The following is a 23,585-nucleotide window of genomic DNA, read 5'->3' as shown; positions in this document are numbered from 1 at the left end:
CCTCTGGGCCTATTTCAGGCAACAGTATCATTACTGACTTAGACTGAACTATAAGAAAACATGACTAACAATTATGCACTCAGATAAAGTAGGAATAGTAAACACTATAACACTGTATCAAGAAAAAGTTAACGAAGATTACGGTGAATTTTTTAAAAATCAAGTACAAGTGTTAGATAAAAAAAGTAGCAATTTACATTGAGTATGACATTGGACTTACATTTACCTTAAGCTCAATGAGTTAACTGTGTAATAACAGTCTTTGGCTATACTGTAAAAACCATGGAACTGAGAAGGGGAGCATTTATTCAGTATTCTGAATTGGCTAAGACTACACCTAGAATACTCATCGTTTTGAACACTATACCTTAGCAAGAGGACTACTGAAGAAATGGAATATATTCACGTTATCATTAAAGATAAAGGGAAACTTAAAACTATGTCATTCAAAATAAACCTTAAGGATGTTTATATTGGTGATAAGATGTAGGGGAAATAACAGCTCCTGTAAAGAATTTTAAAGTTCATCATGTATCATAAGAATTAGACTTGTTCTACACAGCTCCATATAATAGAAACAGCATCAATAAAGCAGACATTACAAGGCAATATATTTCAAATACATTTTTAAACCACTACACTAAAGATTTAATGTACAATATGCGTGTTTTGGGAAATAGTATTTAATATAGAAAGGAGATATGATTTTTAGAAAAATAAAGAAAAACTTCATAGTACTCAGAGTTGCCCAAAAGTAGAATAAAATGCCTCAGGAGGAAATGATCCTCTCACTAAAGGTGCTCAGCTTGGTTTTATGGACAATTGATGTGAGTGTTATAGAGGAGATATTTGGATTGAATCACTTTTCTGTTTTCTTTCAATCCTTGGATATTTTGTTTAAAACACTGCTTATATCTAATAAAAATAAAAGTGAATTATCTCCGTAAGTGAAGGAACAAGAAAACTACCTGGGATTTTGGTAATTTATACAAGCCTTGAGATTTTTTATTCTCTACTATCAAAATTAGAAAAAATTCCTAGCATATTTATTCCCTATGTACTAGTATATAACTGCCAAGAAGGCATATAAACTATACTAGAATTTCTGTTTCATTCTCTCCACAGGAAGAATGCTTGATTTAACTATTCAATAAGACAACTGAGAAAAGCAAAAAGGTATGTCAAACAGACTAAACAAAAAACAAACACAAAAACGTATTAAAATAAAACACCAGAAGAAATTTTACTTTTATTAGTATGACAACCAAAAAATCATTTAAGCAATACAGAAACTGGTTATTTCATATGTGAATATATAAAGACCTAAACAATAGTTTCAGTTGGATGTCATTCATTTCCTACGTTATCCCTAGTTTGTTTATGTCACATGAAGGGATTTTCCCACTAAAATATGTAAACCAGCACTTGGTTCATTTCTGTTTCTCCTATAATAAAAGCAGGAGTTCCAAAATGTGAGGTTACTAGAAGTCAAGTGAGAGAAGGGCATCCTAGAATTCAACTAAGAATTACAAATATAGAATCTGGGTAACACTGATAACCCTACCTGTCAACATAGGGCAGAGAAGAAATACAAAGTAGAGCAAGATATAAGAAGGTAACTACTTTGTTCCCATGGCATAACCTACTCACCTCTAATGCTCCACTAAGATTGCGGTCATTTTATCTACTTTCAAATATTTACTTTCAAAAACCATGACTTTTCCAAAATACAAAAAGCCCTTGGAGATACATACCTAGAAGATGTTTCTGGAGCACTTCCAGTACCAGTCTGACCTTTGCAAAAACTTCAGATGGTGACGGATGCTCAAAGTCAGTCATCACAGATTCAAAACGAATGATGATGATGTTAGGCTGGCTTTCTACCACAGCAAAAAGGGAGGGGCAAGATGCCAGAGGCCTAAGGATATACTTCAGCAGCATCTGCCCTGAAAAATTATATGAACACTCATAATAATCACTAGAATAAACTTTTATATAAAACTATGTAAAAAAAAGATCTTTGAGTCTAACAACAAAAATACTTATATAACATTACACACCATATATTATACACTGAAGGTTTTCCCACTTAAGTTTCTCATATTATCTATAGATTTTTATTTAAATTATTAAAAAAAACAGATAAACAGCAGCAGCTAGTTTAAAAAATAAAACAAAGAAAAGTAACTAAGCCCTTAAGAAAAAGGCAAATGCTTATGACAATTCCATTTGATGAATTATGAGGCCAAACCCTACGATCTATCATCAATGTTATCCAGAGAATATTTTATTTTATTTTATTATTATTTTTTTAAAATATATTTTATTGATTTTTTACAGAGAGGAAGGGAGAGAGATAGATAGAGAGTTAGAAACATCGATGAGAGAGAAACATCGATCAGCTGCCTCCTGCACATCTCCCACTGGGGACGTGCCCGCAACCCAGGTACATGCCCTTGACCGGAATCGAACCCGGGACCTTTCAGTCCGCAGGCCGACGCTCCATCCACTGAGCCAAACCGGTTTCGGCTGGAGAATATTTTATAATATTTTCTGTCATTCCTTTAATAATGGACCTTCTGAGATTTCATGTAAATGAAACAACGTAGTGTCCCTTACCAAATGATTTAAGCTTGGTATGTAGCTCTCCAAGAATTGAAAATGCCAAGAGGACAGAGCTGGTTGGTGGCATAGGGGGCTTCTCTTCATTTTGAGACTGTTCAGTGCATAAGTGAAGTTGTGTTTGTAAGCAAGATTCCAAGTTGCTGGTATCTAAGAAAAAGGGAAAAAAATATCAGCTGTCTCAGCAATGCAAGATATTCCTACTTCTATTCCTCAGGGCCCATTCTCTACTCAGTTCCTAAATATGTGTTGTACTACAACACACTTCCAATGTAACCAAACGTTAATTATTACATGTATGTCCTTGACATCATTTTAAAACAGAAAACTGCACTTTTAGTATGTTCAAATAATCAAACTACGTGCAAAAGCAGATGATGTGCCTATAATAAATGCTATTAAATATGTATTGAATGACCGAAAGAAGGCAAGGCGCGAAAGCAAGACCCTGCTTTCACATAAGACCTCCTCTTTTTTGTTCTTTATTGCCAAGTAAAGAGAATAATCTGTCAAACAAGTTTAACAGGAATGGTGTGTTATAAAAAAATACATCTGCTATCTTCTCATAATTTTACAGTCTGCTTAGAAATAGAATCTAAAAATTTCCAGATTCTTTCTTTTAAAATAGGTAACTAAAATACGTGTGTGTGTTGTGTGTGTGTGTTGTGTAGGCCAAAGTGAATGTGGAAAAGGAAACAAGAAGAGACTGTGAGGTATCCCCTGAAACAGACTAAATTTCAAGATTCAGTGTTGGAAAATATACCAGGTTTAATGCCATGTCCTTTACATACTAGTATACCCTCAGAGGTTTCACTTTTGTGTAAACAAGACAAACTGAATGGGTCTCACATCCAGAGGTGGGCAGAGGGACTGAGAATAGTTATATAAATAAATGCCAGGGCCAGAGTTATACTATTTCTTCATCTTGCAAAGCACCCCCATCTCATGATTTTGTCACTATTTTCCCTCAAAGACAGAGAAAAATTGAGTCAAATCCCTGTCTCATTAATCCATCTTCTTTCTTCAGCAAGAGAGAATGGCTGAACAGCTTCTTTAAGCTTTCTAGGCAAGAGAGATGGTTGGGATTAGGGCTTGTGGGGAATGAGATCATCCTACTATGCAGTGGAAGCTCTGTGTGGTCTTACATACCTTCACCACATGGACCCCACCCACCCAATAATCTTCTCTCTTCTCTGCTCCTTCCTACTGAAAGGGACAGAGAGGTGTAAAGAAAATCAAGTGAGGACACTTTAGAGACCCGGATGAATTAATCCTAACAAACACTTGGACTAATATGAGAACTCAATATAAACTTGCAAGACTAATAGATCTCTCTTCTACCAATACAAATATTAGCAATATTCAGAGGCTGAACAGGTCCAGGCAGATTAAGCAAAGCAGTCCACCTGAGGTCAGCAGCACCTTTTGATGGTGGGAACTTCCACACAATCAGCTTCTGCCACTCTTCGCCAAGATGATAGAGTATGTTCTGTTTCTGTATGGTGAGCTCCATGCTGAGAGATTTCAACATTTTTAAATCAAAGCATTTTCTGGATTTTAGTAACTTCAAGCATTTCTGTGCCTGGCAGTGAAATGGAATCATTATTAAACATTCCATCTGGATTCAGGGCAATTAGAATATCCTATATAATAAAAGCCTAATATGCACTGACCACGAGGGGCAAACACTCTGACCAGTAGGTTAGCTTGCTGCTGGGGCCCAGCTATTGGGACTGGGAGAGACGGGCCAGACACGCCCTGAAGACCTCCTGAGATCCCTCCCTGGCCCGGACTGTGCACCGGTGGGGTCCCTCAGACTGGCCTGTCCCTCTCACAATCCAGGACCCCTCGGGGGATGTCGGAGAGCTGGTTTCGGCCCCATCACCGCAGGCCAGAAATATATGGAACGAACATGGGCTAAAAACTGGGCTAGTACTAATTGTTCATGCTTTATTTTTATTATTTAAATATTTTTACTGATTTCAGAAAGGGAGAGGGAGAGATAGAAACATCAATAATAAGACAATCATTGATCCACTGCTTCCCGCACACCCCCCAATGGGGACCAAGCCCGCAACCGGGCATGTGTCCCCGACTGAAATCAAACCTGGGACCCTTCAGTCCACAGGCCAACGCTCTATCCACTGAGTCAAACCAGCTAGGGCTGTTCATGCTTTAGAGCAGCGGTTCTCAACCTGTGGATCACGACCCCTTCGGGGGTCGAACGACTCTTTCACAGGGGTCGCCTAAGACCATCGGAAAACACATATAATTACATATTGTTTTTGTGATTAATCACTATGCTTTAATTATGTTCAATTTGTAACAATGAAATTGGGGTCACCACAACATGAGGAACTGTATTAAAGGGTCGCAGCATTAGGAAGGTTGAGAACCACTGCTTTAGAGAAAGTATTTGATACCTCTTCTAGACGCAAAGCAGCAGTGACATACTTCTTCTCTGCTAATGCACTATTATATTCTTCAATAGCTGTAGAAAACTGAAAATAAAGTAGTTATTAGGTATTTTTATTTTATATACCCATTATTTTAAGTCTGGCTGCTTGTTTTCAAATTATGAAAAATACCATATAGTCAAGAGATACACATTTAATGAGACCAAGAAAAAAAAATTACTTTCTCCCCACCAAAACACTAAAGCTCAATTTGAAGTTACTGACCTCTTGTAGCTGTTTAAGCAAACTTAGGACTACTGAGTCTTTTTCCAACTGTTGCTTCAAGTCTGTAAATTCAGCAGTTGATACGTGAAGATCCCGGCGGACCTAATACACACATCAAAGACAAGTATATTTAAAGCTATACTATATCTAATAAATAAAGCATCCATAGCTAATCAATAAGCCTTATTAAGTGAATATAATTCATGTTGAAATTTAAATGCTAATTAAGATTGGGATGTAGTAGGAAGAGACCTTAAGTGGTCCACTTAGTCCAAACCCTTTTCCTCTTCAGGAATGCCCATCCCCATGAACAGAGTTTCCTGTGTCAAAATCTGTTCTTAGTTTAAGCCGTTATCTCATCTGAGCTCACTCATCTAGATTACTAGAAAGGTATCCCCACTGCCAATTCATTCTACAGGAGGACAGCTCTTAGAAAGATTTTCTTTTGTTGAGTCAGAATCCACCTCCCATTCTGTCCCACCTTTTCAGGAACTTTGCAATATCAATTATTTTCTTTCCTTGTTATATCTTTCTCTCTCACTATTTCACCCCTCATTCATGAAATACCCTACTAATGCATGGCTCCTCCCATCAGACTTATGTGTTAAAATCTCTCCCATTTTTAAGAAAAAATTTCCTCCACTTCAGCAATCATGCTATTGCTTAGTAGCTACCTTATTTCTTTCCATCCTGTCACAAACAAGTTTCTTGCAAGAGTGACCCATATTCACTGTCCTTACTTTCTCACCTCTCATTCACTCTATAATACATTGATCTGGTTTCTACACCCACCATTCCCCCAAAATTATTCCAAAACAATTGGTGCCAATCAACTCCTTGGTGCTAAATCCAAAGCATGTGTCATCAATTTTAGCTACACATTTATCAGTACAGTTACTTTCCTTCCCTTAGTTCTGAGCCACCATTCCCTGATTTTCCTCCTTTTCTTTAGCCATTCCTTCTCATTTTCTTTTGGGAGCTTCATTCCCCCTCTGGCCACTTCCTACTCTGAACCAGTGGTTCCCAAAATATAAACTTTTTTTCCCTTATTTCTATCCAGGGTCATTTAGCAATGACTGGAGACATTTTGGCTTGTCACAACTGAAGGAGTTCTGGCATTTAGAGAGTAGAGATCAGGGATACTGCTAAACATCTTACAATGTACAGGATAGCTCCCACAACAAAGAATTATCCAGCCCCAAATATCAATAGTGCCTGTGTTGAGAAACACTACGCTATATACTCTCTCTGGGCAACCTCATCCATTCCCATGACTTCATATTTCTAAGTGCTGTTATCTCAAGTCCACATCATTTTCCTAACCCTAACATGTACCTGGATGGGGTGATGTGCAAGCTGTTCATTAACACGTTAAGCCCCATGTCAGTCACCGGTGACTGACACTATACTTTCTGACCAGAAGACAAAACAGGCTGGGCACTTAACATGTTAAAATCCATTTTCCCACTCTCCCACAGTAGCAACACATGACTACCCAACTAGACTAAATGTTCTAGTGTCCCTCACAATTGGCTGTGACCATGGCTCTAAGAGCTTACCAACCTTAGCTAATAATAGACAAACATGTAAATTGACCGCCCCTCTGCTACACTCACCAACCAAACGGGAGAGTATGCAAATTAACTCAACAAAGATGGCGGTTAATTTGCATACGTAGGCACGAAGTGAAGACTGAAGGCTCTGGCCGGGGCCACAAAGACTGAAGGCTCCAGCCAGAGCAAAGGCCTGGGTCCCGGGTGCCGGAGGAAAACCAGTGCGGCAGCCAGGGGAAGGGAAAGCCTATTGCATGAATCTCTTCATCAACGGGCCTCTAGTCCTTTATAATAAAAGACTTAAATGCAAATCGATTGAACAGTGGAACCACTGGTGGGATGACTGGTCACTATGACACGCACTGACCACCAGGGGGGCAGACGCTCAATGCAGGAGCTGCCCCCAGCCCGCAGGCCAGCCAAGGAGGATGCCAGTGGGGGCCCCGCCAGTCACCCCACAGAGGGAGGGGACCAGCAGGGGGGCAGGGGCGGCAAGCAAGCAGCACCAGGCCGGCCAAGGTGGGTGCCAGCACCTCCCCCCACAATCATCCCGTCAATTGTCCCTCCATTCGCCCCACAGATTGTTGGCCAGGCCTAGGGACCCTACCCGTGCACAAATTTCATGCACCAAGCCTCAAATGGAATATAAGCTGAAATGATGTGCACCATTTCCAAGTCTGAATCTTAAGAAAATAGGTGTGCCTTCTCTATGCATTCTCTTTGCCCTTAACCTACAGCTATAATCTGCACATGGGTAAAGACCAACTTCAACCATTCAAGCAACAACAAAATCCTAGTCATGCTCTCAAACGATAAAGAATATACATAACACTTGGTGAATTGTATTAAAGTGCAGATTCTAATTCAGTAGGTCAGGGTTGGGCCTGAGTGCCTCAGTTTCCAACAAGCCACTAAAAGCTGCCAATTCTGCTTCTCTACACACAGCTGGAAAACAATTATTTAGGGTTCTCTCACAGTTCTACACTATCTTGTAAATGAAGCAATAACTAGTCTTTAGTCCTAGACTATTTTTTCAAGGATGTTTGTGTATTAAGCAACTTAGAAAATAAGAGATGGTTTTTTCCTCCAAAGCAAAAAGCAGGCATGCTTACTACCCAGGTTCCCTAAACTCAGTTCTCTTCTATAATTAATCCACTGCACACTACCCTTTAGGAACTGGGGCTTGGGACACTGCAAAAATGCTCAAACTGTGGCTACTGTTGTGAATAATAAACTACCATCCTTCATCTCACACCCAAGGAGACTCATGTATTCTAATAGCATTCATGAAACAGTGGCAGGCTAACACTGACTTGCAAACAGTTAAAATCTCAGATCTCTTCCACAGTCCTTGACACAGACTACTGGAGTAGCTAGGCGCTAGGTTGTAGAATCAGACTGCTAGCCTGGATTACTACAATTTAAAAATATGTATCTTGTTTGAGCCATTGCATTTCAAGTTTACTCACTCACTTTCTCACACTGTCTCTCTCTCCTCCTCTCTTTCTTTACAATAGTCTACCCTTTATCTTAATACAATTCAACTGTGCAACTCCATTTGGATACCCCTTAGAGACCCTATATTTAAACTCATTTCCCCTACAAAAACCTATCCCTTCTCTAGATTCTCTATTGTAATGAATGGCATCAATTACCAAGTTCCCCAGTTATCCTAGATTCCTCCATCTTTCACTCCCCACATCAACAAGTCCAAAAGATCCAATTCTCTTAAATGTCAATAGGATTGGTCCACTTTTCTCCATCCCCACTGCCACTGACTTCAGAGCAGGTCACCAGCCTGTCTTGCCTGATTACTTTATTTATTTTTCTCATATTTCCCAGCTTTGTTTTTTTATTTAAATTCTTTATTGTTGAAAGTATTATATATGTCTCCTTTTCCCCCATTGATCTCTCCCCGCCAGCTCCCACTCCCCAGCACTTGCCCTTGCCGCCCCACTACTGTATCCATTGGTTATGCTTATATGCATGCATACAAGTCCTTTGATCCCTTACCACCGCCTCCCACCCTCCCCTGTCTTCCCCCTACAGTTTGACAGTCTGTTCAATGCTTCTATGTCTCTAGAATTAGATCTATTTTTGTTCATTAGATTATGTCGATCATTATATTCCACAAATGAGTCAGATCATGTGATATTTATCTTTCTCTGACTGGCTTATTTCACTTAGCATAATGCTCTCCAGGTCCATCCATGCTGTTGCCAATGGTAAGAGTTCTTTCTTTTTTACAGCAGCATAGTATTCCATTGTGTAGATGTACCATAGATTTTTAATCCACTCATCTGCTGATGGGCACTTAGGCTGTTTCCAAATCTTAGTTACTGTAAATTGTGCTGCTATGAACATAGGGATGCATATATTCTTTCTGATTGGTGTTTCTGATTTCTTGGGATATATTCCTAGAAGTGGGATTACTGAGTCAAATGGGAGATGCATTTTTAATTTTCTGAGGAAACATCATACTGTTTTCTTGCCTGATTACTTTAACTGCCTTCTGATTTCCCTCTCTCAAATTCCTGGTGTCCTTTCGTCAAACTGCAAGCAAAATGGGACTCCTAAAATTCAAATCTGATGTCACCCTTGCTTAAAATCCTCCATTGCTTCCACAGTCCCACTGAGACAACATCCACACTACCTACACCAGGGGTGGGGAATGTCTGGTCTGCAGGCTGTATAAGACCCGCAAAATCATTTGGTCTAGTCCTGCCAAGGCATTAGGAGTAAGTTAATTAAATGTTTGACCAAATACAGCAGGATAGTTTTTAAGTTGGTAATTTTGTATGGCCTGTGAATGATGTTATAAATATCCAAATGGCTCTTGGCAGAAAAAAGGTTCCCCACCCCTGACCTACACTGATATACAAGGTCCTTGCTTACCTTTCTAATTTCATCTCATGTCCCTCCCACCAAAACCTCTAAACAGTCATATGGAATATTTGCAACTCTCCAAAGTGACATCTCTCCATTACTCCCATGCTTCTGCAATGCTGCCCCCTCTGTCAAACTAAAACACTCTTCCTAACTCTTCTGCCTAATTATCTATCACTTCAGATTTTGGTTTGGACACTATATCCTGGAGAAAGCCATTCTTAGCTACATCTCCTCTCTCTAACTGCATTATTACAATTTAGTATATATCATGCTATTTTACTCATCTATAGCAGGCTAAGATTCACATTTTAAAATAAAATCTCTCTAGCACTGCAACTGTCAGTGTCCTGGCACATTATAGATGTTAAACAAATATACCAAATGACTGGATAAACCCCTTTATAATATCTACCTATTCAAAGTAATTCCTCTTCTCTAGCCATACACTTGAATCTTTCTCCTGTACGATAGGGCTACAAATCTTGAAAGTTTCTTACTAAAGCTAAAACTCCTCAGCTTCTTTCACTGTTCTTCAGATGGTATGGTGCTCAGGCCTGGACCTTCTCATTTAGAGCAGCCATCTTTCAAAATAAAACAACCAGAACTGAATAAATTTCACCAGCCATAATCTGGCCAGCAAAAGATACAGAGCCCTTTAATCTCCTGTTTCAGACACTTCATTTCTGAAAGTACAGTCCAATATTGCACTATTGACTTCATTGATCAAACAAATACACATGGAAAATATTAGTTGAACTGTGCCAAAGTTGTAGAGTAACAGATTTATTTTTATTAAAACTTCAATGAGAATGAGTGGTATACTAGCTATTAAACAGATTTTTCCAGGTAACTAGTAGTTTCCCCACTTGTGATGCAAGTTTTAGAGAGAATTTTGAAAACACATCTGTTCACTTTCGTCCTTTAATGACTTTCACAAAGAGAAGAGATTTGGTGTCTTTCTTAAAGACCTTTAGAATACCTCAACATCCTGATTTTGGATACCAATGAGCACTGAATGATAATTTAGAAATAGATGCTGAAGACATCAAACTGATATTTTGAGTACCAGTTTGATTTCTTTCAACTGCCTTTTTCCTACAAGGAAACTGAATAGGAAAAATATTGGTGAGATAATGTAAGGGGAAAATGTATTTTCAAATTATAAAGCAGATATTTCTGTTTCCAGAATGGCTTGCTTCTCATTGCGATGACATCACTCTGGCTAACATACTAAACATTCTTAAAACCTGCCAGACTTCCGATAAGAACTTTAGCAAGCACTAGTCCCAAAGTGACACAGTACTAGATGGGCAAGTATTCTGTGTGTCCAGTGAAAGTGGCTTTCCACACAAAGCAGAGTGGCGACTGGCAAACCAGGCCAACCTGCCAGAAGGCCAAGATAGTGCTGAAGCTTGAATGTGTTAAAGCCAGCTGCAGGTATAAGAGATTGTTGGCCATCAGAGATTTAAGTATTTGGCCCTGGACGTGTCACTCAGTGATTAGAGCATGGGGCCACTCACAGAAGTGTCACAGGTTTGATTCCTGGTCAAGGGCACGTACCTGGGTTGCAGGTTCAATCCTTGGTCGAGGTGAATGCAGCAGGCAACCAATTAATGTGTCTTTTTCACATCTGTGTTTCTCTCCCTCCCCTGCCCCCCGCTCCACTCTCTCTCTAAAGGTCAATGGAAAAAATATCCTTGGGTAAAGATTAAAAAATAAATAAATACATAAATAAAATAATCTAATTTAACTTCCATCTACCACCAAGGAAAGTGAGGCTTCGAAAAGTTGTACAGAACTGAATTGTCTCAGGAATCAGGAAGCTGAACTGCCTCCCTACAAACCTACTCAATATAACAAACTTTTCTTACCTCACTCTCTATTCTGGATTTCAGCAGGTCAATATCATCAGACAGCTTATCCACCTGGGTAATCAGGTCCTGTGCACTCTGCATGCTGGGCAGGAATTCACTGTACTTCTTGCTAATCATACTGCATACTTCACCCTATAAGACAGAAACATTCCAATATGATGAGTAGGGAACTCTGTTAAAAATAAAAATGTGGAGAACCAAGATGGGGACATAGGTAAACACCTGTACTTGCTGCCTCCCACAACCACATCAAAATTACAACTAAAATACTTAACTATCATCGAGAACCGCGGGAAAGCTGGCTGAGTGGAAGTACTACAACTAGAGAGGTTAAGAAGAAAGCGCATTGAGACTGATAGGAGGTGCGGAGGCGCGGAATGGGCTGGCACCCGGGTGTGCCACTTTTTTAATCAGGAGGGAGATACAAGCTCCCACTTGCATACGGGGAGAAACTGGACTGTCTGGAATTAGGGCAGGAATGCGGGGGTGGGTTTCTCCCAGACGCAGGTGCTCGGGATGGCCACTGTTCCTGTGCTGGGACCTCCCCGGTGCAGGGCTGACTGGCAGCCACTGCTGTTGCTCCACCCTGGACTTTCCCTGAGGCCCCGCCCCACCCAATTTACAACCCCACTCAAGCTGTGCACAGTGGCTTTTGCATATGAATGGCCTGTCCTTTCTCAGCCTAAAACCTGTCAAAAAAGCTGTAACTGGGTTAGGGAGCCCCAAAGCTATCAAAAGAAGGCACAAGGCCAGCACCAGCAGCAGCCTGCCTTGCTTCACAGCTGGGCCTCGTCTGGGCACTTCCAAACCCATACAAAGAGAAGGAATCTGCAGATCTCTCTGTAGCTCCTGCTGGGTGGCCCAGGCAGTGGCTGACTTTGCACCTCCTTGGAGATCCAAAAGCAAGTGTACCCAGTGGTCAGTGTGAGACCATACCAGATTACAACTCCTCAGATCCATAAGTGACACACTGAAGGGGCAGACTCAGTGAGCACCAAAGCCCCCTGAAGCAAGTCCTGCCCCATAAGGGTGTCTCCTGCACAGCAGCTCTTCCATGGTAGACACAGTCAACTGGCCTGGAGGTCAATTCCTCTCAGTGATACCAACAGCAATCAAGGCTCAACTACAATAAGACTGTGCACACAGCCCACAAAGGGGTGCACCAAGAGTGTCCACCTCAGATGACTGCAAGGCTGAGCCCTGGGCCCTATAGGACACCTACTACACAAGGCCACTCTACCAATTCCAGGAGACATAGCAGCTCTACCCAATACATAGAAACAAACAGGGAAGCAGCCAAAATGCAGAGACAAAAAAACATGTCACAAATGAAAGAAACGGAAGAAAGCAAACTACTGGATAGAGTTCAAAACCACAGTTATAAGGTTACTCAAGAATCTTGTAAACACCTCCAAGGAACTTAGTGAGACCTTCAAGGATCTTAGTGAGAATGCCAAAAAAATGGAAAGGACCAGTCAGAAATTAAGCATACACGGACAGAAATAAAGAATAGTATACAGCCCTAGCTGGTTTGGCTCAGTGGATAGAGTGTCAGCCTGTGGACTGAAAGGTTCCAGGTTTGATTCCGGTCCAGGGCACATGCGTGGGTTGCGGGTTCGATCCCCAGTATAGGGCATGCAGGAGGCAGCCAGTCAATGATTCTCTTTTATCATTGATGTTTCTATCTCTCTCTCCCTCTCCCTTCCTCCCTAAAATCAATAAATATGTATTTTTTAAAAAAAGAATAATATACAGAGATCCAACAATAGACTAGAGCAGTGGTCGGCAAACTCATCAGTTAACAGAGCCAAATATCAACAGTACAATGACTGAAATTTCTTTTGAGAACCAAATTTTTTAAACTTAAACCATATAGGTAGGTACACTGTTATTAACTTAATTAGGGTACTCCTAAGGCTTAGGAAGAGCCACACTCAAGGGGCCAAAGAGCCTCGTGTGGAGAAAGGCAGGGCCGGAAGTGCTCATGGTGAGCTATTATCAGCTCAGGTGATAGCCACCGATTTTAAGCAGACATCTAGCTGGAAAGAGAGCAAATGGAAAAATTAAATCCATAATCTATAGCGCAACCAATTTATGAATTTCTAGCTTCTCACTTATAAAACTGAAGGCCTCGTTTAACCCTAAGTGGATGCGTCCCATCATCTCTTTTCATTCAAATGATAAACAACATCCTGAACGCTTTTTGCACTGAGTCAGTCACGGCTTTGGGAGACACAGAATAAATCATGCTTGCCCACATGTAGGTTCCGTTTGGTAGGACAGGCAGGACACACGAAAGCAACCGGAACAGAGAGATGCAATGCAGCCAGGGAGATGGAGCCCTGCAGGCGCACTGGGTCCAGATGAGAGAAACCACACTGATACTCGGAGTACCAGTTGGATGTCTTCAGCATCTGCTTCTAGTCCCCCAGGGGATCCTTCTCACGCAGAAAAACACATCTGAGGTGGAAAAATGGGTCAAACGACACGTAAAAGGCGGAGCAATGGCAACATACGCAAAATCGAAGAGCTAGGAGGGGGCAAGGCGGGCCTGCTTGGAGAATAGGCAGTACTTCCCCACGGGCTGAAGGTCCAGGTGGGGAAAGACACCCCGAGAGGGAGAGGCAGGGGGAGCCCCGTCCTCGTTCCAGCAGATGAACGCGCGGAAAAGGTCCACCCCCTTCGCAAGGAAGAGATGCCGGAGACACGGGTCTTAACCCTAGGAACCCCTTTCTAAGGCATGTCTGCGCCTTCCTGGTCCACGCCACACCTGCCGCCCTAACCCCGATGTGCGCGGCGCTCAGGGGTGTAAGTGCCAGCGGCCGAGGGGGGCCCGCACCCCCGGCCCCCGCGGCGGCACCGGGGGCCCCTGCACGCCTTCCGGTCCGTCTCCGTCTCCAGACACAGGGCCCCAGAGAGCCATCCGCGCGCTTTTAACCCTCGGCGCGGCCTCGGCCCGGGGACCCGGAGGAGGTAAACAGGAGGATAGGTGTTAGCAGGGACGGGGAGGAGGTAAACAGGGGGAGAGCTGTCACCAAGGAAAGTTTCGGCGAGGAGGAGGGCGCGGTCCTACAAAGCTGTTCTCCTCACCCACAGCCCGTACGAAGAGGGGGTGCAGGAACCGGGCGCTCCGGGGCGGAGAGGAGTCCTCACCCGCGTCTCTCCCTCCCACACGCTCCTCCGCGGACCCCGGCGGCCGCCGACCCCGACTCCCGGTCGCCGCCGTCCCTCACCGGCTCCCCAACCTAACTCCTCACCGACGTTCCCCCGCATCGCCGCTGCCTCTCCTCCGACCCAGGCCGCCTCGGCCCCCACCCTCACCTGGGCTCCCCTCCAAACTCCTCCCAACCCATGGAGGTCCAGCCTTCCTGCCCCTCATGCTTCCCACCCGGCCCCTCACCGGACTCGGCCGCACCCACGCTGTCCGCCCTCAGCCCCGCTCCCCTCCGTCCCGTCACACAAGGATCCCGCGTCCCTTTTTAGTCAGCCAACGGCTTCCCCGCCGGCACCTTGATCTCCTCCACCCGCCGGGTCAGGTGGCTGATCCGTGTGCCCAGATCCTCCTTCTCCAGACTCCCCGAGTGTGCCAGAACTTCCGTCACGAACGAAGCCATCCCCGCGACCGGGACAGACGCTCACAAAGTCACTCTCCGCAGCCAGCGCGGCAGCGCCGGTCCCGCCAGCAGCCGGGGTGCGCAGCCTACTGGGAAATGAAGTCTCGCGGGGTCCTGACCGCTGCAAGGATGACGGCAGCAGCACTACAACTCCCAGGAGGCACCGCAACTCTCCTAGCGTGTATTGTCCACGGCGTCTCGTAGGTAGCAAACTTAGGAGACGCGGTTTTTTTTTCTGTACTTTTCAAAGCTTGAGTTTTTTCCCACGGTTTTTCACTAGAAGAAATAAATAAAATGTTTTTTTTTTACTAACCGCTCCTAACTGAACTTTACTCCATTTCAAAACGCTTACCTATGAAATTTACCTAGCCAGAAGACCCGACAAGCCCATCTTGAACTTTTTTCGTTAAATATTCACTGACCATCAGAGTCTAAATGAATGGTGCCCTCTAGAGTTGTGCAAAGAAGCGGCGTCGTGTCCTTTAAATAAAAGTCCGCCTATAATTGCATAGTCTTGTCGTTTATATTACATCTATACACACATATACATGTATATTACATCTTTGTACATATACATATATTACATCTACATAACACATTACCTGTGTATAGTATTTATATTACCTAGGACTGTGTGGACTAGAACAAGATATTCAGCACATTCTATCAGAGAATACAAGTCAATTTTATAAAAAGCTTTTAAAAGTTATTTCATTATTTAACTATGTTACATACTGAGAGTTCATAATATATGTACAGTATGATTCCTTTTTATAAAAATAAACAGGCATAGATACATATGTAGAGGTAAAGGATGTATACCAAATTATTCTCTCTGAGTGGTGGACTTATGGTATTTATTCTCTTTCCTTGTTTATCTGTTTTTACTGCTAAAGCATGCACTGCTTTAATTAAAATGTTATCTTTAATTTTTAAAAAAAGTTCTCTTTGAGAGTTGACCCCAAGTAGATGTTGATACTAAGGTCCTTGTCAATCCTATATAATAAAAGGGTAATATGCAAACTGACCCTAATAGCAGAGTGACTGGGAATGACTGGTCACTATGACACACACTGACCACCAGGGGGCAGATGCTCAATGCAGGAGATGCCCCCTGGTGGTCATTGCGCTCCTACAGGGGGAGCTCTGCTCAGCCACAGGCCAGGCTGACAGCTGCCAGCACAGCAGTGGTGGCAGGAGCCTCTCCCACCTCCTCAGCAGCGCTAAGGATGTCTGACTGCCGGCTTAGGCCCGATCCCCAGGGGAGCAGGCCTAAGCCAGCAGGTGGACATCCCCCAAGGGGTCCCAGACTGTGAGAGGGCACAGGCTGGGCTGAGGGACCCCCCCAAGTGCACAAATTTTTGTGCACTGGGCCTCTAGTATATATATGTTTTTATTGATTTCAGAGAGGAAGGGAGAGGAAGAGATAGAAACATCAATGATGAGAATCACTGATGGCTGCCTCCTGCATGCCCCACACTGGGGATCAAGCCCACAACCCAGGCATGTGTCCTGACTAGGAATCAAACCGTGACTTCCTGGTTCATAGGTCATGCTCAACCACTGAGCAACGCAGGCAGGGCAGGCCCTTGTCAATTTTAAGTGTCTGTGAGGCAATCTGTTTAACCTAGTGAGGCAAGGGCAGCTTCCTGTGACATGAGCAAATGAGATGAAACTGGGATTGATACAGGAGGCAAAAAGCACAGTCATGACATCCTAGGAGGTTCCTCTCCTGAAAAACAAATTAACTTCTGTTTGGTAGACATGTCAGCCTCACTTTAAATTATAAATACTGATAATAATAAGTGCCCAGTGAAAGAAGGACCTGCAGACAAAATTCCTGAAAACATGTGTTATATATTTCCAAGAGGCCCAGTGCACAAAATTCATGCATGGATGGGGTCCCTCAGGGTGACCTGCGGTGATTGGCCCCTAGCTCACACCCCCAGCCTTGCAGCCCTGTAGCCCTGCCTGGCATCCCGCCTTAGCCTGGCACTGCCCACACACCTGCTCCACCATCCCACCGCGGTCCTGCTTTCATCGTGGCCCATAGGGGCCAGCAACATCTCCACTGCTGCCCGTTGCCAGCACTGCATCATTGACACCTGCCCTGTTTTGCACCGCCCCCTGGTGGTCAGTGCACATCATAACGAGTGGTCAAATTCCAGGTTGGTCGAACTCTCACCCAAGGGGACAATTTGCATATTAGGCTTTTATTGTATAGGATTGAGCAACTACTATATGGCAGATACTGGGCTAGGCTGGGAATCCAAAACATGTGAGTCAATAATCCCAGGAAAATATGATTATTGCTATTTTGGAGTTAGATGAGAGATGGATCCAAAGTTTGTGGGTCCTAAATCTTATACAGTTTTATGGGAGGTAAGGACTCTTTAAGGAAAAGAATATAATCTACCTCTGAGGAAGGTACAAAGGGCAGAGGAGGGGGAGCACTCAGTCTCTGATTAAATCAGGGAGGCTTCACGGTAGGAAGGAATCTGAACTGAGACGGGATGGAGGTGTCACTTTGAGGTTGAGGTTCTGGTATCTTTTTCTAGGAAACAGATCTATGGGTACCCACAAGCATGACAGAAACTCCTCCAATCCTGGGACAAAGAGGCCACTGGATAAACTGTTCCTCAGGGTTCCAGGAGAAGGCAGGGAAGAGCCAGAGTTAGGCTAAGGATGGAGAAGAAAGGGCATCAGGAATGGAGTGGGATTACTACACGTAAACAGTTGATGCTTGCAGGTCTGAATGAATACTTGAATAAATAAAAAGAAATGAATAAATAAATAGATACTGTTTCCCCTCACTAACCTGACTTCCTTCGTGGTTCATATTTATCTTGGCTTATATATCTCCCAGCTCACAGATTTTCACAAATCATCAATAAAGGGCTCTGAAGAAAAGGCAAGGAAATAAGGAGCAATGTCTGAAAGGATTCCTTCTTGCAGCCCCGTAGCCCTGCCTGGCACCCCACCTTAGCCTGGCACTACCCACTCACCTGCTCCACCATCCCACTGCAGTCATGGCTCACACACATGTGGCATGCCTGTTTTCAAGAAGAAAGTATCAAACACAAATCTGGATGATATATAATACAAGCAGACAGTGTTTCCAGGGATCTATATTTTGCCATCATCTTGATTAGGACATGTGGTTGCTACAAGAGCAGCAGAAGGAGCCTAAATTTTGAAAGCGTGTCCCCTTTGCTTCAAAATAGTATGAAGGAAGGGGGAGTGGGTGCAGGTAAGGATGAAACAATATTGGTATAAGTGGATAATTTTTTAAGTGGATAATTTTTAAAGTAGATGATAGGACATGAGATTTCCATTTGCTCTGCTTTTGTATATGTTTGAAATTTTCCTATAATAAAACCTAAAAGAAAAAAGAATATTCCAGATGCTTTTGCTCTCCTCCTTCCACCACCACATCACTGATGATCTAATCAGACTGTTTAGGTGTTGAGACATCATGCAAATCAATCAGGATACTGGTTTCTCCTTGCTGGCTGTCCTGCACCTCTGCTAAATATGAATAGGGGAATACATTGGTCAACATTCATGTCTCTAGTAAATCAATCCCTATCTTCTTCTGTGTTTTGCCGTAAAGATTAACGCTCACTCACATGCTATGACACCACAAAACACTTCCCCCCTTCTTTTTTCTTTTCTCTGTTACATTTTTTCCTTTTCTCAATATCATTTTTGCTCTGTTTTCTCTCTCCTAATTCTCTATTCTCTGGTGGTCACTTTTATTTGGATTACCAGTGTTGTGAGTGCATTCACATTTTCTGCTGATTTTCGTGTTTTGTCAGGTTGTATTTTGTGCTGTTTGGTCAACGTGGTAAAGAGTGAGCCACATAACCAAACACCTAGGAGGAGACTCCATTCACAAATGGGACAATAACACTCAAGACCCAACTACACCAAGAGAACCCAAATATCCCAAGTAGGGGAAATCCCTAGAATACCCAGCCCAGAAGACCTCAGAGATTGCACCTCTGGGTCTCACAAAACATCTACTATATAAGATAAACTAAAAAAAACAACAACTGGGTGACATAGAAGTTTGATCTAATACATAGAAACAACCACAAAGGAACAGAAAAATGGGGAGATAAAGAAACAACGCCCATACAAAAGAAAAGGCGGAATCATGAGACAGGAAATAAATGAAATGGAGGCAAGCAATTTGTCAGAGAAAGAATTCAGAGCAATGGTTATAAAGACACTGAAAAAATGGAAGACAAATTCAACAACATGTGTAAGAATCAAGAGGAATTGAAGAACCAAGAGGAAATGAAGAATGACATAGCAGCAATAAAGAACACAATGGAAAGTATCAACAGTACAATAGAAGAAGCTGAGGACTGCATCAGTGGGCTAGAAGACAAGGTAGAGAAAAACCCAAGCAGAGCAGCAACTGGGGGGTCGGGGGGACACTTAAAAAGCAGGAGGAGAGTCTAAGGCAGGGGTCATCAAACTTTCTAAACAGGGGGCCAGTTTACTGTCCCTCAGACCGTTGGAGGGCCGGACTATAGTTTAAAAAAAAAACTATGAACGAATTCCTATGCACACTGCACATATCTTATTTTGAAGTAAAAAAAAAACAAAACAGGAACAAATACAATATTTGTATTTGCATGTGGCCCGCGGGCCGTAGTTTGAGGACCCCTGGTCTAAGGGAGCTTTCAAACAATACAAAACTAAACAATATCCGATAATAGAAGTCCCAGAAGGAGAGGAAACTGAGCAAGGAATAGAAAACCTATTTAAAGAAATAGAGACAGAAAACTTCCCTGATTTTGGGAAGAAAAAACTCACACAAGTCCAAGAAGCACACAGAGTTCGAAACAAGATGACTGACTACCTGCAGTGAGCACTTAGTCCCTCAGAGGTCGCCTGCATGAACTCCTCACTGCGGGCTTAGCTGCTTCAAGGCCCTGCTCACCTCCCCAAGACCTGCACACACCTCCACACTTCCAGAGGCCAAGCGCCTTGCACCTTCAGCAGCCACCAGTCCGAAGCTCTCTCACCTCTGAACAGGCCATCTCCCAGATGCACCTACGTTGACTTCCGGCAGGGGTGGTACTTCCAGGCAGAGAGCTGAGAGCAGTGAGGGGCTTGGTGGCAGTGTCAGAAAGATGTAGCTGCAATGTGTCTACTCTCAGAACACGTGGTCCTCTGACTTGGTGGTGAGTGCAGACATATGTTCTCACATCATACAGGAGATCCCTACAGGTTACGGACAAGAGGCCTCTTCACAACCTGCCACAAAAGGAACCCTGCATGAACCTTTTCACAGTGGCTGCATTTACCTGGGTGCCAGCGTACCCATAGGAAAATGTGTCGAGTTGTTTTTGTGTGTATTTACCATATTTATGGGGAATTTCAGACCCAGCTTGCTCCTCTGAGACTTGTGTTTCCACTCAATCTCGGGCCTCAATGTGCTATGTGATACTTCTCCTGGGGTAGTGGTCTTTGATTTATTCCTCTGGTGAATCAGTGTCCCCAAACCCATGCCTATGGGAAATAGTGTGACCTTATTTGGGAATAGGGCCTTTGCAGATGTAATCAAGTTCAGAGGAGGTCTTGGGTTGGGTGGGCCCTACCTGCAATGGCAGGTGTTCTTGTAAGAGGGAATTTGGACTCCTTCACTGGCCATGTGACTGAGACTCAGTGATGGGTGGGTGGATGGGTCTCCAAGCCAAGGAACCAAGGATAGGTGGCTGCCACCAGAAGCTGGGAGAGACCTGGATTGATTTTCTCTTGCAGCCCCAGAAGGAACCCACCCTGCCCACACCTTTCTGGGAATAAGTATTTCACAGACTGAGGTGGGAGCCCTGTAGGCTGAACGAGCTTCAGTGTGGAGAGCTCTGATCGCTGCCCACCTGCCTGGACCACAGTCTCCTCAGCTCCTGGAGAGAAGCACCAGGGGGTAGGGAGAAGGGACTCCCAGCTGAAGCTCCCAGTCTAGGTGTATGAGGCGCATGAGGAGGGGGTGCCAGGTGCACTGGCCTACCCCTGCATCCCTAGGTAGCTCCCATCCCATGCCCTGACTATGGGGCCATGGCTGATTTCTGCCCAGAGGGCCTGGGGACCAGTGTGCAGGGCTGTGCAAGGAGAGGAAAGAGCAGACATACAAAGCTTGTCTTTCATCTGTGCCCACCTCCTCCAGGGCTGCATACACTCAGCACCCTCGCCACCCACCACCCAAGTCTATGCAGGGTCCTCCTTCTGTTTTTACACCCTGGAGCCCAGGTCTCTCGCTCATTCAATGGTTTCTCTGGTGCTAATTTGGAAGAGGGAGTCAATCTCCCTTTCTACCACCTCATTTAACAGAACAAAATGAATTAAATCCATTTATTCCCACAGAGGGCTTAGAAGGGGTCTGGCACATTGCAGCTGCCCAGTAAATGAATGTCAGCGCCCTCCTCAAGTCCCCTCCCCAGGCATTCAGGGCAGTTGGTGGACAGGAAGCTTTGTTTCTCTGGTCCTGGTGAAGGGCTGGTTGCAAACATAAAACAGTCCATTAATGACGCATGCTGATGTGTGTGCTGCAAGGCAAGTGGTAAGGCCAGACTGTTGGTGTGCCCGCATAAGTGTGTGTGTGTGTGTGTGTGTGTGTGTGTGTGTGTGTGTTCCTACGTGTGTCTGTGCATGTAAGAAATGGGCTGGAGAGGTAGGCAGGTTCAGACACGAAAGGTCTGGTGACTCTTGCTAGGTTTTGTGTTTATTCTGGGAGCACTGGGAACCTCAAAGTGTTTTAGGTTGACAAGCGTGGGGGAGAGGGGTGTGAGGTGGGGGGCAGTGGCCTAAATGGATCTTCATTTGGAAAAGATCACCGTGCTGTGTGCAGGACTGACCCAGGTGGGTCAGAATTGACAGACAGAATTAAGGCTGTTGTATTAGGCACTTGTCCTCCAGCCTGGAAAAAAACTGTTGGTTGGGGCTTTGCCTGATGACTCTTTAAAAATAATAGCATGAATATCCTAATAAGAGTAATATAATATACAATGTAAAGTGTAACCTTTAACTCAGTGCCTTAGTCCATTCTGGCTGCTGTAACAGACATCACAAACTGTGTGGCTTAAACAGTGGATATTCACGTCTCACTGTCTAGAGGCTGAAATCTGAGATCAAGGCCCCAGCCTCGATTCCCTGTCTGTAGGGGACCCTCCTCCTATTTCATAGACAGCATCTTCTCGCTGCATCCTCACATGGTGGAAAGGGAAAGAGAGCTTTCTGGGGTCCCTTGCTACGTGGGCACTAATCCCATTCATGATGGCTCCATCCCCGTGACCTAGTCACTTTCCAAGTCCCCACCTCCTGACATCATCACCCTGAGGATTAGGATTCAACATATGATTTTGGGGACACAAGCATTCAGCCCATAACACTTGGATTTACAATTTTATTTTTGTTTCAATGAATCAATTTATTGATTATTAAAATTTTTTTCTTAGACAAAAATAATTCTGCTTACCATAAAAATGGAAGTACTATAGTTATCTATGTAATGTAGAAAGAAGCCCTCCATAAGCTCTTCCTTCCACAAATACAAAAAGCCTGGGACTATGTAATGCAGACATTAGCCACCTCACTGTTACTTTTTACCAAAATGGGGTCCACTGTGTGCAGTTTCCCTCTTGCTCTGGGTCATGGGGCTGAGGGCTCTTCCCACTTGGTAGTCTGGTCCTGCAGCAGCTCCCCCAGACCCCGAGTCAGGATCTGCCTGTCACAGCCCCCCAGGTGATTCAAGCACCTTAACCTCTGAGCCTTGCTGCTTCTAGATCCCTCACACTTCTCAAGGGCTTTATGGGCATCATTTATGTAACCAATATGCAAATGGTGAATATTTGTTTCCTTTTAAAAACATATATATTTTTTGCATTATTAAAACATGCTAGCGCCAGCACCCCTGTGTGTGTGTGTGTGTGTGTGTGTGTGTGAGTGTTTGCAGGATGTGCCAATATTTCACAGGCTATCATCCTAGAAATTGCTTAGGAAAAGTGTATAAATATATTTTTTAATTAACAGGTAATGTTTTTGTATCAGTATTAATTAAATCACAGTGAAAATAGCAAAAAAAGAAAAAAAAGGTCAGCACAATAAATGAAAAAGGCCCACATCTCTTCCAAACAGGAAGTGACAAGAGCCACATTGGCATCTGATTTTTCACAAACAACATGAGACGCTAGAAAATAATGGAGCAACACCTTCAACGTTCTGGGGGGAAATTATGTTGAACCTAAATTCTGAAACCTGCCACATTACCAACCAAGTAGGGGTAGAACATAATCATTCTCAAATCTGCTTGCACACAGAGTTTGCTTCTGATTTTCTCCT

General features: G+C 43.6%; 1 protein-coding gene across 2 annotated transcripts in view; it reads right to left on the bottom strand.

The window, feature by feature from the left end:
• The window catches only part of ZW10 (zw10 kinetochore protein), a 35,482-nt gene extending 20,179 nt beyond the window's left edge, over nt 1–15,303 (bottom strand). Inside the window, exons 1-7 of one of the 2 annotated variants that reach the window (XR_013996405.1) lie at nt 15,129–15,271; nt 11,617–11,751; nt 5,304–5,405; nt 5,046–5,123; nt 4,045–4,204; nt 2,620–2,772; nt 1,755–1,946 (exon numbers count right to left, since the gene is read on the bottom strand). Coding sequence is in view for 1 of the 2 variants with exons in the window: in XM_081098794.1 (XP_080954920.1) it covers nt 1,755–1,946; nt 2,620–2,772; nt 4,045–4,204; nt 5,046–5,123; nt 5,304–5,405; nt 11,617–11,751; nt 15,129–15,233 (925 nt within the window). In the remaining variant the exon portion in view is untranslated. Of the gene's footprint in view, nt 1–1,754; nt 1,947–2,619; nt 2,773–4,044; nt 4,205–5,045; nt 5,124–5,303; nt 5,406–11,616; nt 11,752–15,128 lie in introns of both variants that reach the window. The other variant, XM_081098794.1, reaches the window with a different exon arrangement.
• Between the last annotated feature and the right edge of the window lie 8,282 nt (nt 15,304–23,585).

This window comes from Myotis nattereri (assembly GCF_964212035.1).
Source record: "Myotis nattereri genome assembly, chromosome: 9".
Taxonomy (NCBI): Eukaryota; Metazoa; Chordata; class Mammalia; order Chiroptera; family Vespertilionidae; genus Myotis; species Myotis nattereri.
Note: the sequence above shows the minus strand (reverse complement) of the source record. Positions and strands in the feature narration are given on the sequence as shown.